Source organism: Heteronotia binoei, chromosome 6 (genome assembly GCF_032191835.1).
Source record: "Heteronotia binoei isolate CCM8104 ecotype False Entrance Well chromosome 6, APGP_CSIRO_Hbin_v1, whole genome shotgun sequence".
Lineage (NCBI taxonomy): Eukaryota > Metazoa > Chordata > Lepidosauria > Squamata > Gekkonidae > Heteronotia > Heteronotia binoei.
In genome coordinates this window covers 141,811,081-141,826,993 of record NC_083228.1, presented here as the reverse complement: position 1 = coordinate 141,826,993, position 15,913 = coordinate 141,811,081, and the positions used below count along the sequence as shown (strand labels likewise).

At 48.6% G+C, this 15,913-nt stretch overlaps 1 protein-coding gene across 1 annotated transcript in view; it reads left to right on the top strand.

The window, feature by feature from the left end:
* The first annotated feature begins 1,382 nt into the window (after positions 1–1,382).
* Positions 1,383–15,913, top strand: part of ARMC9 (armadillo repeat containing 9) — a 231,135-nt gene continuing 216,604 nt past the window's right edge. Inside the window, exons 1-5 of the mRNA XM_060242830.1 lie at positions 1,383–1,467; positions 3,718–3,843; positions 5,929–6,120; positions 8,545–8,700; positions 11,023–11,115. Coding sequence (XP_060098813.1) covers positions 1,414–1,467; positions 3,718–3,843; positions 5,929–6,120; positions 8,545–8,700; positions 11,023–11,115 — 621 coding nt within the window. The 5' untranslated portion in view covers positions 1,383–1,413. The remainder of the gene's footprint in view (positions 1,468–3,717; positions 3,844–5,928; positions 6,121–8,544; positions 8,701–11,022; positions 11,116–15,913) is intronic.

Here is a 15,913-nt window from a genome sequence, read left to right as displayed (position 1 = left end):
CCACAACAGACACCCTGTGAGGTAGATGAAGATATTGGATTTATATCCCGCCCTCCACTCCGAAGAGTCTCAGAGCAGCTCACAATCTCCTTTCCCTTCCTCCCCCACAACAGATACCCTGTGAGGTAGATGAAGATATTGGATTTATATCCTGCCCTCCACTCCGAAGAGTCTCAGAGCGGCTCACAATCTCCTTTACCTCCCTCCCCCACAACAGACACCCTGTGAGGTAGATGAAGATATTGGATTTATATCCCGCCCTCCACTCCGAAGAGTCTCAGAGTGGCTCACAATCTCCTTTCCCTTCCTCCCCCACAACAGACACCCTGTGAGGTAGATGAAGATATTGGATTTATATCCTGCCCTCCACTCCGAAGAGTCTCAGAGCGGCTCACAATCTCCTTTACCTCCCTCCCCCACAACAGACACCCTGTGAGGTAGATGAAGATATTGGATTTATATCCCGCCCTCCACTCTGAAGAGTCTCAGAGCAGCTCACAATCTCCTTTCCCTTCCTCCCCCACAACAGATACCCTGTGAGGTAGATGAAGATATTGGATTTATATCCCGCCCTCCACTCCGAAGAGTCTCAGAGCGGCTCACAATCTCCTTTACCTCCCTCCCCCACAACAGACACCCTGTGAGGTAGATGAAGATATTGGATTTATATCCCGCCCTCCACTCCGAAGAGTCTCAGAGTGGCTCACAATCTCCTTTCCCTCCCTCCCCCACAACAGACACCCTGTGAGGTAGATGAAGATATTGGATTTATATCCCGCCCTCCACTCCGAAGAGTCTCAGAGCGGCTCACAATCTCCTTTACCTCCCTCCCCCACAACAGACACCCTGTGAGGTAGATGAAGATATTGGATTTATATCCCGCCCTCCACTCTGAAGAGTCTCAGAGCAGCTCACAATCTCCTTTCCCTTCCTCCCCCACAACAGATACCCTGTGAGGTAGATGAAGATATTGGATTTATATCCCGCCCTCCACTCCGAAGAGTCTCAGAGCGGCTCACAATCGCCTTTATCTTCCTCCCCCAGAACAGAAACCCTGTGCGGTGGGTGGGGCTAAGAGGGCTCTCCCAGTAGCTGCCCTTTCAAGGAGAAACTCTGTGAGAGCTATGGCAGACCCAAGGCCATTCCAGCAGGTGCAAGTGGAGGAGTGGGAAATCAAACTCGATTCTCCCTGATAACAGTCCGCACACTTTAACCGCTACACCAAACTGGCTCTCAGTAAGCCATCTCGGTAAGGAATCTTTTATAGATTTTAATTCTGAAGCCAGGTGACTTAAGAAACAAAGAAAATCTGAAGTGGAAATAAAATGACTGTATGTTCTCTTGTGAGCTATACGCATTCATTCTTATTGCGTTACAGGTTTTTCTACTCTGAAAATTAACTCTTAGGGTTTGATGATGGGCGACGTTCTAGCTTATGAAGCGGAGCTACTCGGAATGGTGAAGGAGGTGGGTGTTTAATTTCAAAGAGGAAAAAAACCATTTAATGTTTATGAAACTTCCTGGAAGGATGCCGTAGAGTTCTGCCCTGCTGACTCAGAATTGTTAGGCCTCACTGGCAGGATTTCAATGGGGTAGTGAGGAAACAAACTAACAAAGCCATCGTGATACAGAGGGATAACAAGATAGGCCCAAATGAAAAATACCTGGCACTGATAATGAGAGGCAGTAAACCTCTGAATTCCAGAGCCAGGAGGCAACATCAGGGGAAGGCTTTAGCCTCTGTGTCCTGTTGTTGGGCCTCCGGAGCAGTGTTTCCCATTTTCAGGGCCGCGACCTGGTACTGGGCCACGTAAGCATCAATTCTGGGTCACCAGGGGCAGCCCAACAGCCCCCTCCACCTCCCCTCTCTATTTATTTTCGGCACTGCTTGCAGCGCCACGCTTCAGCCCCTGCCCCCCATTCAGCCGCCTGCAGCACTCTGAGCGTCCTCCAGGCACAGGATGCTCAGGGAGTGCTACAGAGACTGCGTGCTGGGCAAAGCCCTTTCCCGCCCCTCTCTGATGTTCGGAAACATCAGAGAGGGCAGGGAAAGCTCCTGGTCGGCGTGAAGTCTCAGTATCGATCCCTGAGCGTCCTCTACCAAGAGGACGATCAGGGAGCGATACTGAGACTGTGCGCTGGCCGGAAGCCCTCCCCCATCCCTCTCTGATGTTCGGAAACACCAGAGGGGGCGGGGAAAGCCCTCTCCTGGCCAGCGCGCAGTCTCTGCATTGCTCCTTGAGTGTCCTCCGCCAGGACCACGGGGAAAAAATCGGGCCACGGGGTGGGGGGAAGTTTGGGAAACCCTGCTCCAGAGCAACTGTTTGGCCATTGTGTGAGAAACAGGGTTGCCAGGTTCACCCCCCCCCCCCCCCCCGTTCACTAGCACGGGGGATGGCGGGATAGGGCTGCAGAGCCAGGTTAGGAAACTTCTGGAGATTTGGGAAGGACAAGGACCTGGGTGGAGTCTACACTCCAGAGCATCCATCTTCTGCAGGGGATCTGATCTCTGTAGTCTGAAGATGAGCTGCGATTCTGGGGGGATCCTCAGGTCCCACCTGGAGGCTGGCACCCCAAGGCAGGATGCAGGACTGAATGGACCATTAGTCTGATCCAGCAGGGCTCTTCTGATGTTCTTATGAAGGCCTTGGCCTCTCTGTCCTGTTGTTGGCCCTCTAGAGGAGCTGGTTGGCTACTGGGTGAGGCAGGATGCTTGACTAGATGGACCCTCACTGGTCTGATCCAGCAGGGCTCTTCTGATGTCCTTATGAAGACCTCAGCCTCTCTGCCCTTTTGCTAGCCCTCCAGAGGAACTGGCTGGCCACTGTATGAGGCAGGATGCTGGACTAGATGGACCCTCACTGGTCTGATCCAGCAGGGCTCTTCTGATGTCCTTATGAAGGCCTCGGCCTCTCTGCCGTTTTGCTGGCCCTCCAGAGGAACTGGCTGGCCACTGTATGAGGCAGGATGCTGGACTAGATGGACCCTCACTGGTCTGATCCAGCAGGGCTCTTCTGATGTTCTTATGAATGCCTCGGTCTCTCTGCTGTGTTATTGGCCCTCCAGAGGAACTGGCTGGCCGCTGTATGAGAGAGGGGGCTGGACTAGATGGACTCTCCCTGGTCTGATCCAGCAGGGCTCTTCTGATGTTCTTATGAGGGCCTTGGCCTCTCTGCCCTGTTGTTGGCCCTCCAGAGAAACTGATTGGTCACTGTACGAGACAGAATGCTGGACTAGATGGACCCTCACTGGTCTGACCCAGTAGGGCTCTTCAGATGTTCTTATGAAGGCCTTGGCCTCTCTGCCCTTTTGTTGGCCCTCCAGAGGAACTATTTGGCCCCTGTGTGAGAGAGGATGCTGGACTAGATGGACCCTCACTGGTCTGATCCAGCAGGGCTCTTCTGATGTTCTTATGACAGCCTTGGCCTCTCTGCCCTGTTGTTGGCCCTCCAGAGAAACTGGTTGGTCACTGTGTGAGAAAAGAGGCTGGACTATGTGAACTGTCTTTGGTCTGATCCAGCAGGCCTCTCCTTATGTTCCTACGAAGTGCTAAGAACTGTGAGGCCAGTTGTGATTGAAGGATATTATTCAAACCTTAGCAGTTTTTGTCCCGAAGACCAGTTGTTTACTCCCTTTGCTTTGCTCATGCCCTTAAATGGGCATTATTATTCCTGATCCACGTACCCCCCCCCCGGGGACTTCTTTATTTTCTTGCAGTATTTGGAGTTTGCAGAATTCGAGGATACAGTGAAGGCATTTACAAAGGAGTGCAAAATAAAAGGGAAACCATTACCGAAAACAGGAGGCGGGTCTGCGAAGGACTCCAAGGCTGTGGTCATCCAGGTAAATCCACATTCCCACCCCTCAGTTAAATCATTCTCGGTGTGGCTTGCTATCGATAGTACAGTCAGCTTTCTCTCCCTGTATGTTGAGCTTATCTTCTATGTAACTGCTTTTTTAAAAACAAACAAACTGTACTTGGTTGGTATTGCCGTCTCTATTCGTTTTGCTGGAAGCTTTGTCAGATAAAAATTACTTCTAAAGTGGTTTTAAAAATAATTTAAGACAGCATGAACTGTGGAGGTTGACTGGCGTGGTGGGGCCTCCCACCATTGAAGGGGGCAGCTTAGCAAGAGTGAGAAGAATAAAAGAAGGGATTGTGCACTGGGTAAAGAGATTGTATTAGATTTTATTCAGCAGGTATGTTGCCATTGCCCCATCTTGTTTCTGTCTCTTTCTCGATTCCTGTAGTGGTGCAGCTACAAGGGTGAAGGTGTGTCTTTTTGTGAAACTTGCAATTCAGAGATATTTAAACTATGCATCATTTCTTTATGTGTGCGCATATTGGAGTTCTCTTTTTGTATCATAATGGGACCTTAATTTCCAAGGCTTAAATACTACACAGCACAATTTTGGAGCAGCTTCTGTAATATGGACAAATAATAATAATAATAATAATAATAATAATAATAGATTTTATTTGTATCCCTCCCTCCCCGCATAAGCGGCTCAGGGCGGCTAACAGCATTCTATACATTTACATTAATGGATAAAAACTTTAAATTTAACAATTAAAAGATTAAACATATAAAAACCAGTTAGTATATTTAAAATACATGATTTAAATTAATTTAAATTTAACTTTATCTGGCAGCGATAGTGATAGTGATATTCTGAAGCTGGTTCTGCCAGTTTAAGTAGTTCCATAATGATGTAGATGGCGGATCCCTCATTCACAATAATTCAGCAGTCGATGTCGGTATATGCTTGTTTAAAAAGGACGGTCTTGCAGGCCCTGCGGAACTGGTCAAGGTTCCACAGGGCCCGCACTTCCTCCGGAAGCTGATTCCACAGTGCAGGGGCCGCAGCTGAAAAGGCCCGTGCTCTGGTGTTCTGGAGCCTGATCTCTCTCGGCCCAGGGATGGTCATTTTATTTTTTCCAACTGATCTCAGTGCCCTCTGGGGTTCATATGGGGAGAGACGGTCCCTTAGGTAGACTTGTCCTCGGCCATATAGGGCTTTTAAGGTAATGACCAACACTTTGTACTGGACTCGGTATGTAATTGGCAGCCCGCGCAGCCCCGGCCGTATGTGCTCCCATTTTGGGAGCCCCAACAGTAGCCTGGCCAACGCGTTCTGCACCAGCTGCAACTTCCGGGTCCGGCACAAAGGTAGCCCCAAGTAGAGGGCATTACAGTAGTCCAATCTTGAGGTGACCGTCGCATGGATCACTGTTGCGAGGTCACGACGCTCCAGGAAGGGGGCCAACTGCCTTGCCCGTTTCAGATGGAAGAATGCTAACTTGGCAGTGGCTGCTATCTGGGCCTCCATTGATAATGAAGGCTCCAGTAAAACACCCAAGCTCTTTACCTGGTGCACCGCTTTCAATGGCGCGCCGTCGAAGGTTGGGAGAGCTATTTCCCCTCCTGGGGTGCCGCGACCACACAAATTACAGAAGCTGCTCCAAAATTGTGCTGTGTAGTATTTAAGCCTTGGAAATTAAGGTCCAATTATGATACAAAAAGAGAACGCTAATATGCGCACACTTAAAAAAATGATGCATACAGATGTAAATTTGGGCAACAAAATTGCCAAATAAAATTCTGAAGGAAAATATAGATATACTTTTTTTTTTGCTTTCGGACAGAAGCGTAAATATAATCACAGTGTCTGTTCCATACAGCATAATGCACAAGACCAGATACGTTCAATATTTTTAAGTTCCTCATTATTTCTTTGTGATGCTGATAACTTGATAGGTAAATAAAATTATTTAGTTCCAGGTCTTGCGTTGTTGAACATGATGGATGCTCTGAAATGGGTGCTTACGTTTGCCTTAGATCCAATGAGCAGTAAATCGGATTATGCAGAGATGAGTTTTATGACTGTAAAGGGGGAATTATTGTATATGTCACTTCTTTTTGGAAGGATCTACTAACCTCCTTTACCGATGGAGACCAGGATGTCTTCTTTGACCTCTGGGAAGAGCACGTCCCTCCTTCGATTCGGGACAACGAGGCCATCGCCCAGAAGCTGGAGTTCTACCTTCACATCCATTTTGCCATCGTCCTCTTGAAACGCAGTGTTGGGAAGCCTCCATCTTGCTCATCTCCTTGTTACGTAAGAACATAAGAGAAGCCATGTTGGATCAGGCCAATGGCCCCTCCAGTCCAACACTCTGTGTCACACAGTGGCCAATATATGTCTGTGTGCGTATACACACACACACATACATACATACATTGTGGCTAATAGCCACTGATGGACATCTGCTCCATATTTTTATCTAAACCCCTCTTGAAGCTGTCTATGCTTGTAGCCGCCACCACCTCCTGTGGCAGTGAATTCCACATGTTAATCACCCTTTGGGTGAAGAAGTACTTCCTTTTATCCTTTCTAACCTGACTGCTCAGCAATTTACTTGAATGCCCACGAGTTCTTGTATTGTGAGAAAGGGAGAAAAGTACTTCTTTCTCTACTTTCTCCATCCCATGCATAATCCTGTCAACCTCTATCGTGTCCCCCCGCAGTCGACGTTTCTCCAAGCTAAAGAGCCCCAAGTGTTTTAACCTTTCTTCACAGGGAAAGTGTTCCAAACGTATGCACATTTGATTCTCCCTTAAATCGGCCGTGCTGCTTTCTAAAAATCTGCCTTGAGCAGCAGGAGTGTTTCGGGATCTGAGTACAGCCCGTTAGCATTGTGCTCTGCTTTTCAAATAAGCTTTTAGTTCAGGGTTGCAGGGTTTGACCTTTCTCTTGAGGTGTCAAAACTGTGTCTGGCCCTTACTGCTTTGTGGTGCTAGTGAGCATTTAGATAACTGAGGTATTCCTCCACATGCAAAAATGCCCTCCATGCGGAAAACTGGCACGTTGGAACCAAAGAGTTAAGAATGTATATAACAGGGGTGGCCAAAGTGTGGCTTGGGAGTCACATGTGGCCCTTTCACACGTATTGTGTGGCGCTCGAAACCCCCGCTGCCTCACTGACCAGCTTGGAGAAGGCATTTGTCTCTTTGCATCACCTCTCCAAGCCAAGTCAGCCAACAGCTTGGAGAATACATTTAAAGTTAAAGCTGCTTTCTTTCCACCCCTCCCTCCCTCCCCCATCTATTTTCCTTCCTTCCCTTCCTCTTTCCGTCCTGTCCCGTCCTGTGGCTCTCAGGCATCTGGCATTCATGTCTTGCAGCTCTCAAAACATCTGACGTTTATTCCATATGGCTCTTTCATTAAGAAGGTTCGGCCACCCCTGGTGTAGAATGTAATTAACACCATGCTAGATCAGACCAAAGGCCCATTATTCTGGTCACTGACCAGGGGCTCCGTAGGTTCTCAGAAATTCCAAAGAAACGATACGAGAAATCTGGGTTTACTTACAAGATCTTTACTAAAGCATCCAGGTTACAGAAGATGCAGGCTAAGCTGGGCCTTGAGCGCGCACACACACAAACAGCAAAACTTTTGCAGATCTCGAGTGTGTCTAAAGGTGTGACTAAAGCTACACATCTTATACTGGGGGTGTTAAACTCATTTTGTTATGATGGCCGAATCTGACATAAATGAGACCTTGTCGGGCTGGGCCATGTGTGTTCCTATTTTAGATCAGGTAGCAGAGATATAAACCTTATAAAGGACACAGAAAAGCAAATTAAAGATTTTTTTTTAAACTTAAAACATGCTTGAAACGTCAGCACTCATTGGTCTTAAAGGTGCTTTCTTTGTATCTCTCCCATGGGATCCAGGAAACTGGGCAAAGGAAGCTCTGACTCTTTCCTCTCTTCCCCAGGGGATGAGGAGGGCGAGGAGCCTCAGCCAATAGAAGGAAGAGAGGCTTGGCTCAGTAGCTGTGTGATTGAACGAGCCTGGCAAAGAAAGCTGTCCCTGCCCCCCCTCCTCCCCAAGGGAGGAGCCTCAGCCAATAGAGAAAATAGAGGCTTTGCTCTGTAGCTCCTGTGCGATTGAGCAAGCCTGGCAAAGCAAGCTCTCCCTCCCCCCCTTCCTCCTCAAGGGAGGAGCCTCAGCCAATGGAGAAAATAGAGGCTTTGCTCTGTAGCTCTGCTGTGCGACTGAGCAAGCCTGGCAAGGCAAGCTGTGATGCAGAAGGAAGCGAGAGAGAGAGAAGGAAGCAGATGACAGCCAGTTGCTCGGGGGCCTGATAGGACCCCTCAGTGGGACTTCCTTCGAAGTAAAATTGCTTGGGGGCAGTCTCTTAACTCTTGACTTCGCTGTTTTTTTAAACATGGATGCTTTTAGTACATAACGGTATTGCAGTGTGAGCGTCAGTAGAGTGGTAATGAAAACGCGTGTGTGTTTTAACCCTTTCTCATTTCCCTCTTTCCCCCGCTCTCTAATCCTTGCAGGCTCCACCTCTGGTTCTTGCACCCCTTCAAAAAAAGCCTTCCTGGGAAAGAACTGCCTCAAATGCTTCTATACTACTCAGCCCATGCAAACGGACTTCCGTATCAAGGCAGCCGCTGCCGCGTTCTGCCCCGAAGTTTTTTTTTACTGCTTTCCAGGCAGCTGACTTCTTCCTTCTCCTTTCCTTAGAACAAAGCGGCACTGGATGAAAGAGTTTCACGTTTTAAGATGTACCTCGAGACCAAAGGGGCGGCCCTGAGCCAGACCACAGAATTCCTACCTTTCTACGCTTTGCCTTTTGTTCCCAACCCGATGATCCATCCCTCCTTCAAAGAACTTTTCCAGGTATGTCCTTGGTTCACCCAAGAATGGCAGTCCGGGAATGCTGCGGTGCTGACATATAGTTTGGTAATTGGACTATGGCATTTTAAAGGCTATACACTGTTCTCCTAGAACGCAGTCCACTGAGCTCTCCATTGAAGTGTATGGGAATCCACAAGAGCTCTCCATTGAAGTGTATGGGAATCCACAAGAGCTCCCGTCCATCTCAGTGGTGGCCATGGTGGACTGTGTCCCAGCTGGTCATATGAACATCAGAAGAGCCCTGCTGGATCAGACCAATGGACCATTTAGGTCCAGCATCCTGTCTCACACAGGGGCCAGCCAGTTCCTCTGAAGGGCCAACAACAACAGGGTATAGAGGCCGAGGCCATCAGATGAGACCTTCTCGGTCAGACCAGTGGTCCATCTAGACCAGCATCTGGCCTCACACAATAGCCAGCCAGTTCCTCTGGAGAGCCAACAACAGGGCAGAGAGGCCGAGGCCTTCATAAGGACATCAGAAGGGCACTGCTGGATGAGACCAGTGGTCCATCTACTCCAGCATCCTGCCTCACACAGTGGCCAGCCAGTTCCTCTGGAGGGTCAACAACAGTGCAGAGAGGCCGAGGCCTTCATAAGGACATCAGAAGAGCCCTGCTGGATGAAACCAGTGAGGGTCCATCTACTCCAGCATCCTGTCTCACATAGTGGCCAACTGGTCCTCTGGAGGTCCAACAACAGGGCATAGAAGCAGTGCTGGGTTAAACCCTGAGGAGGCCCCTAGGCAGTCAAAATCTCAGGCGGAGGGTCTTGCTGATTTTCTCAGAGTCAGAATGCCTGCCCTGCCACCCGTTGCCCCCACTGCAGCCTGCGGACACCTCCTCAAAAGCCGCTTTGGCAAAGCCGTGGAAGAGAAGCAGAGAGAGGCAAACTTGGCAGCAATGCTAGCAGCAGCCTCACCAGGCAAATTGAGCAAAGAGCGGCTCAGTTGCTGGCTGCGCATGCAGTGCTGCAAGCAGGGGGGAAAACGGGTGTGTGTGTGTGGAAAGCCAGCACAGGGCCCCTAAAGGTGTGGGGGCCCATAGGCCAGTGACTACTTGGCCTAATTGTTACTCCAGCCCTACATAGAAGCCAAGGGCTTCAGAAGAACTTCAGAAGAGCCCTGCTGGATCAGACCAGTGAAAGTCCATCTAGTCCAGCATTCTGCCTCACAAAGTGGCCGACCAGTTCCTCTGGAGGGTCAAAAACAGGGCAGAGAGGCTGAGGCCTTCCCCTGAGAAGAACATAAGAAGAGCCCTGCTGGATCAGACCGGGGAGGGTCCATCTCATCCAGCATCCTGTCTCACAAAGGGGCAAACCAGTTCCTCTGCAGGGCCGACAACAGGGCAGAGAGGCCAAGGCCTTCATAAGAACATCAGAAGAGCCCTGCTGGATCAGACCAGTGAGGGTCCATCTAGACCAGCATCCTGTCTCACACAGTGGCCAACCAGTTCCTCTGGAGGGCCAACAACAGGGCAGAGAGGCCAAGGCCTTCATAAGAACATCAGAAGAGCCCTGCTGGATCAGACCAGTGAGGTTCCTTCTACTCCAGCATCCTGTCAAACACAGGGGCCAACCAGTTCCTCTGAAGGGCTGACAACAGGGCAGAGAGGCCAAGGTCTTCATAAGAATATCAGAAGAGCCCTGGTGGATAAGACTAGTGGTCCACCTAATCCAGATTCGTGTCTCACACAGTGGCCAGTTTCTCTAGAAGGCCAACAACATGGCATAGACCCAGGGTCTTCATAAGAACATCAGAAGAGCCCTGCTGGATCAGACCAGTGAGGTTCCTTCTACTCCAGCATCCTGTCAAACACAGGGGCCAACCAGTTCCTCTGGAGGGCCGACAACAGGGCAGAGAGGCCAAGGTCTTCATAAGAATATCAGAAGAGCCCTGGTGGATAAGACTAGTGGTCCACCTAATCCAGATTCGTGTCTCACACAGTGGCCAGTTTCTCTAGAAGGCCAACAACATGGCATAGACCCAGGGTCTTCATAAGAACACCAGAAGAGCTGGATCAGACCAGTCTAGTCCAGGATCCTGCCACACAGTGGTCAACCAGTGGTCCTCTGGATGACTAACAACTCCTTTGACTTCCATGACTAATCGCTGTTTCTGCAAACTGTGTTAACATAGCAGTAGTTCCCTTTCCAGAAAACAGCCCGAACTCTCCCGATTTCTCATTTTAAAAGAAGTTGTGTGCAGCTCTGACTTCCTTGGTGGCTGGTAAATAACTGTGATGTAGAGTTAGATATAACTGTGTGTGTTAAGTAAACGGTTGCTGCCTTTTGTTTTGTCTTTTCTAGGATTCTTGGGAGTCTGATCTAAAGATGAGGTTGGAAGATTTCCTGTCTGCTACTCTGAAAGCCAGCAACACTCCAAGACTTCTGACGCTATATGTATCCTTTTGAAAATGCTGAGAAGGCCATTACATTGTAGTGATTTCTTTACCACCAGCATATTTCTCTTTGGCCGCGTTTGTCTCTTTGTAATGTTACTCAGTTCTCCCTCCCCCCCCCCCCCGCCAGCAACCCTGTAAAGTAACCACTTCTTTAAAAAAAACAAACAAACGGGTTTCGATTCAGGAATGCAGCTGTATTCCCTCTTATCCTCTGTTTTTACAGGATGGATTCATGCCTGGAATACAAAATATCAGCAACACTTCACCATCCAACAGGTAAAGAGAAATAGTTTCAAAAAATAAGTCCCAAGCACTATTTCTCTATACCTGTTGGATGGTGAAATGTTGCTGATATTTTGTATTGTGTTCACATCTGTTCTACTTTATGAACATTGTGTTGCTTTAAGAAGATAGTTATTTTTGGCATAGTCTGTTTCTGCTGGCCACAGTATAAGAACATAAGAGAAGCCATGTTGGATCAGGCCAATGACCCATCCAGTCCAACACTCTGTGTCACTTAAGAACATAAGAGAAGCCATGTTGGATCAGGCCAGTGGCCCATCCAGTCCAGCACTCTGTGCCACATAAGAACATAAGAGAAGCCATGTTGGATCAGGCCAATGGCCATCCAGTCCAACACTCTGTGTCATATAAGAACATAAGAGAAGCCATGTTGGATCAGGCAAATGGCCATCCAGTCCAACACTCTGTGTCATATAAGAACATAAGAGAAGCCATGTTGGATCAGGCAAATGGCCATCCAGTCCAACACTCTGTGTCATATAAGAACATAAGAGAAGCCATGTTGGATCAGGCCAATGACCCATCCAGTCCAACACTCTGTGTCACTTAAGAACATAAGAGAAGCCATGTTGGATCAGGCCAGTGGCCCATCCAGTCCAGCACTCTGTGCCACATAAGAACATAAGAGAAGCCATGTTGGATCAGGCCAATGGCCATCCAGTCCAACACTCTGTGTCATATAAGAACATAAGAGAAGCCATGTTGGATCAGGCAAATGGCCCATCCAATCCAACACTCTGTGCCACATAAGAACATAAGAGAAGCCACGTTAGATCAGGCCAATGGTCCATCCAGTCCAACACTCTGTGCCACTTAAGAACATAAGAGAAGCCATGTTGGATCAGACCAATGGCCCATCCAGTCCAACACTGTCACATAAGAACATTAGAGAAGCCATGTTGGATCCGGCAAATGGCCCATCCAGTCCAACACTCTGTGTCACATAAGAACATAAGAGAAGCCATGTTGGATCAGGCCAGTGGCCCTTCCAGTCCAACACTCTGTGTCACATAAGAACATAAGAGGAGCCATGTTGGATCAGGCCAGTGGCCCATCCAGTCCAACACTCTGTGTCACATAAGAACATAAGAGAAGCCACGTTAGATCAGGCCAATGGTCCATCCAGTCCAACACTCTGTGCCACATAAGAACATAAGAGAAGCCATGTTGGATCAGGCCAATGGCCCTCCAGTCCAACACTGTGTCACATAAGAACATTAGAGAAGCCATGTTGGATCCGGCAAATGGCCCATCCAGTCCAACACTCTGTGTCACATAAGAACATAAGAGAAGCCATGTTGGATCAGGCCAGTGGCCCATCCAGTCCAACACTCTGTGTCACATAAGAACATAAGAGGAGCCATGTTGGATCTGGCCAGTGGCCCATCCAGTCCAACACTCTGTCACATAAGAACATAAGAGGAGCCATGTTGGATCAGGCCAGTGGCCCATCCAGTCCAACACTCTGTGTCAAACAGTGGCCCAAAAAACCCAGGCGCCATCAGGAGGTCCATCAGTGGGGCCAGGACATTAGAAGCCCTCAGATTGTTGCCCTTCCCAAGCACCAAGTTTTGTCTACCGTGTGACAGAGTGCTGAACAGGATTGGCCATTGGCCTGATCCAACATGGCTTCTTTTATGTTCTCATGTCTGGGGCAGTGATGCTCTGTATTCTTGGTGCTTGGGAGGGGCAACAGTGGGTGGGCTTCTAGTACCCTGGCCCCACTAATGGACCTCCTGATGGCACTTGGTATTTTGGCCGCTGAGTGACAGAGAGTGTTGGACTGTATGGGTCATTGGCTTGATCCAACATGGCTTCTCTTACATCCAGGATGGCAAAACAAGAGTCTAAACATCTGCTCTCTGTTTCATCCAGAGTTAGGCTTCCAGCTGGGCTGAAATAAAGCCATGACATCTCCTCTCTTACCTGTCGTGGTTGGCCATAAGAGGAAGCTGCTCTTAATCGATGGGTTAGCTAAAAAGTGTTGGACTAGATGAGCCATTGGCCTGGTCCAACATGGCTTTTCTTGTGTTCTTATATCTGGGGCAGTGATGCTCTGTATCTTTGGTGCTTGGGTTGGGTGGGGGAAGAGTGGGAGGGATCCTGGAGTTCTGCCCCCCTGGTTGACCTCCTGATGGCACCTGATATTTTGGCCATTGTGTGACACAGAGTGTTGGACTGGATGGACCATTGGCCTGATCCAACATGGCTTCTCTTATATTCTTATGTGACACAGAGTGTTGGACTGGATGGGCCACTAGCCTGATCCAACATGGCTTCTCTTATGTTCTTATGTGACACAGAGTGTTGGACTGGATGGACCACTGGCCTGATCCAACATGGCTCCTCTTATGTTCTTATGTGACACAGAGATTTTTGTGGATCAAAAGCTGGCTAATTAATAGGAAGCAGAGAGTGAGTATAAATGGGCAGTCTTCGCAGTGGAGGACGGTAAGCAGTGGAGTGCCGCAGGGCTCAGTACTGGGTCCCATGCTCTTTAACTTGTTCATAAATGATTTGGCGTTGAGAGTAATAGTGAAGTGGCCAAGTTTGTAGATGACACTAAATTGTTCAGGGTGGTGAGAACCAGAAAGGATTGTGAGGAACTCCAAAGGGATCTGTTGAGGCTGGGTGAGTGGGTGTCAACGTGGCAGATGAGGTTCAATGTGGACAAGTACAAAGTAATGCACATTGGGACCAAGAATCCCAGCTACAAATACAAGTTGATGGGGTGTGAAGTGGCAGAGACTGCCCAAGAGAGAGATCTTGGGGTCGTGGTAGATAACTTACTGAAAATGTCAAGATAGTGTGTGATTGCAATAAAAAAAGGCCAACACCATGCTGGGAATTATTAGGAAGGGAATTGAAAACAAATCAGCTAGTATGATAATGCCCCTGTATAAATTGATGGTGCGGTCTCATTTGGAGTACAGTGTGCAATTCTGGTCACCGCATCTCAAAAAGGATATCATAGCATTGGAAAAGGTGTAGAAAAGGGCAACTAGAATGGTTAAAGGTTTGGAACACTTTCCCTATGAAGAAAGGTTAAAACGCTTGGGGCTCTTTAGCTTGCAGAAATGTCGACTGTGGGGTGACATGATAGAGGTTTACAAGATTATGCATGGGATGGAGAAGGTAGAGAAAGAAGTACTTTTCTCCCTTTCTCACAATACAAGAACAAGAACTCGTGGGCATTCAATGAAATTGCTGAGCAGTCAGGTTAGAATGGATAAAAGGAGGTACTTCTTCACCCAAAGGGTGATTAACGTGTGGAATTCACTGCCACAGGAGGTGGTGGCGGCTACAAGCATAGCCAGCTTTAAGAGGGGGTTAGATAAAAATATGTAGCAGAGGTCCATCAGTGGCTATTAGCCACAGTGTGTGTGTGTATATATTTTTTGGCCACTGAGTGACACAGAGTGTTGGACTGGATGAGCCATTGGCCTGATCCAACATGGCTTCTCTTATGTTCTTAGAGTGTTGGACTGGATGGGCCATTGGCCTGATCCAAGATGGCTTCTCTTATGTTCTTATGTCTGGGGCAGTGATGCTCTGTATTCTTGGTGCTTGGGAAGGGCAACAGTGGGAAGGCTTCTAGTGTCCTGGCCCCACTGATGGACCTCCTGATGGCACCTGGGTTTTTTGGCCACTGTGTGACGCAGAGTGTTGGACTGGATGGGCCATTGGCTTGATCCAACATGGCTTTTGTTATGTTCTTATGTCTGGGGCAGTGATGTTCTGTATTCTTGGTGCTTGGGAGGGGCAACAGTGGGAGGGCTTCTAGTTTTCTGGCCCCACTGATGGACCTCCTGATGGCACCTGGTATTTTGGCCCCTGTGTGACAGAGTGTTGGACTGGATAGGCCACTGGCCTGATCCACCTTGACTTCTTATGTCTTGAGCTCTGTCAGTGAGAAAGGTGGCTAATAAGTGTTTTAAATGAGTAAATAAATTTGCAAGGCAGAAGCAGTGGCTGATGTCTAAAGAGGAAGAACGCACAATTCTGCTGCTTAAACTCCCATTGCCTGGCAGACTTGGGTTAAAAAGTTTCTGGAGCCGCCGCCGCTTCACTCCTGGCTGAGAGGAGAACGAGGCAGCAGAATATGCCATTTTTCAAAACGTTTGACCCACACCTGCTTGTTTATGCCAGGTCGCCATTAATTAGAGTGGTTTATAACTGGGTGGCTTTTGCTTGAGAACGCTGTCTCTGAGCGAGCCCTCGGTTGGCAACACAGACCGCGGCCCCGTCGTCGGGTGGAATTTTATATTTCCCAGCTCTTAAGCCTTGTTTACATGCTCAGGAATAAGCCAGTATTTCATGATATCCCTCGTAGAAGTCTGTAAACGTTCCTGCAGCTTCAGGGAAAGGGGCCTCAGCTCCGGGTTAGCACACAGGGTTGATATAAGGTCTCAGGTTCGTTACCTGGCAAGTCCAGTTGAAAGAATTCCAGGTGGCAGGGATGGTGACTTCCCCTGCCTGGAGCTTGGAAGGCT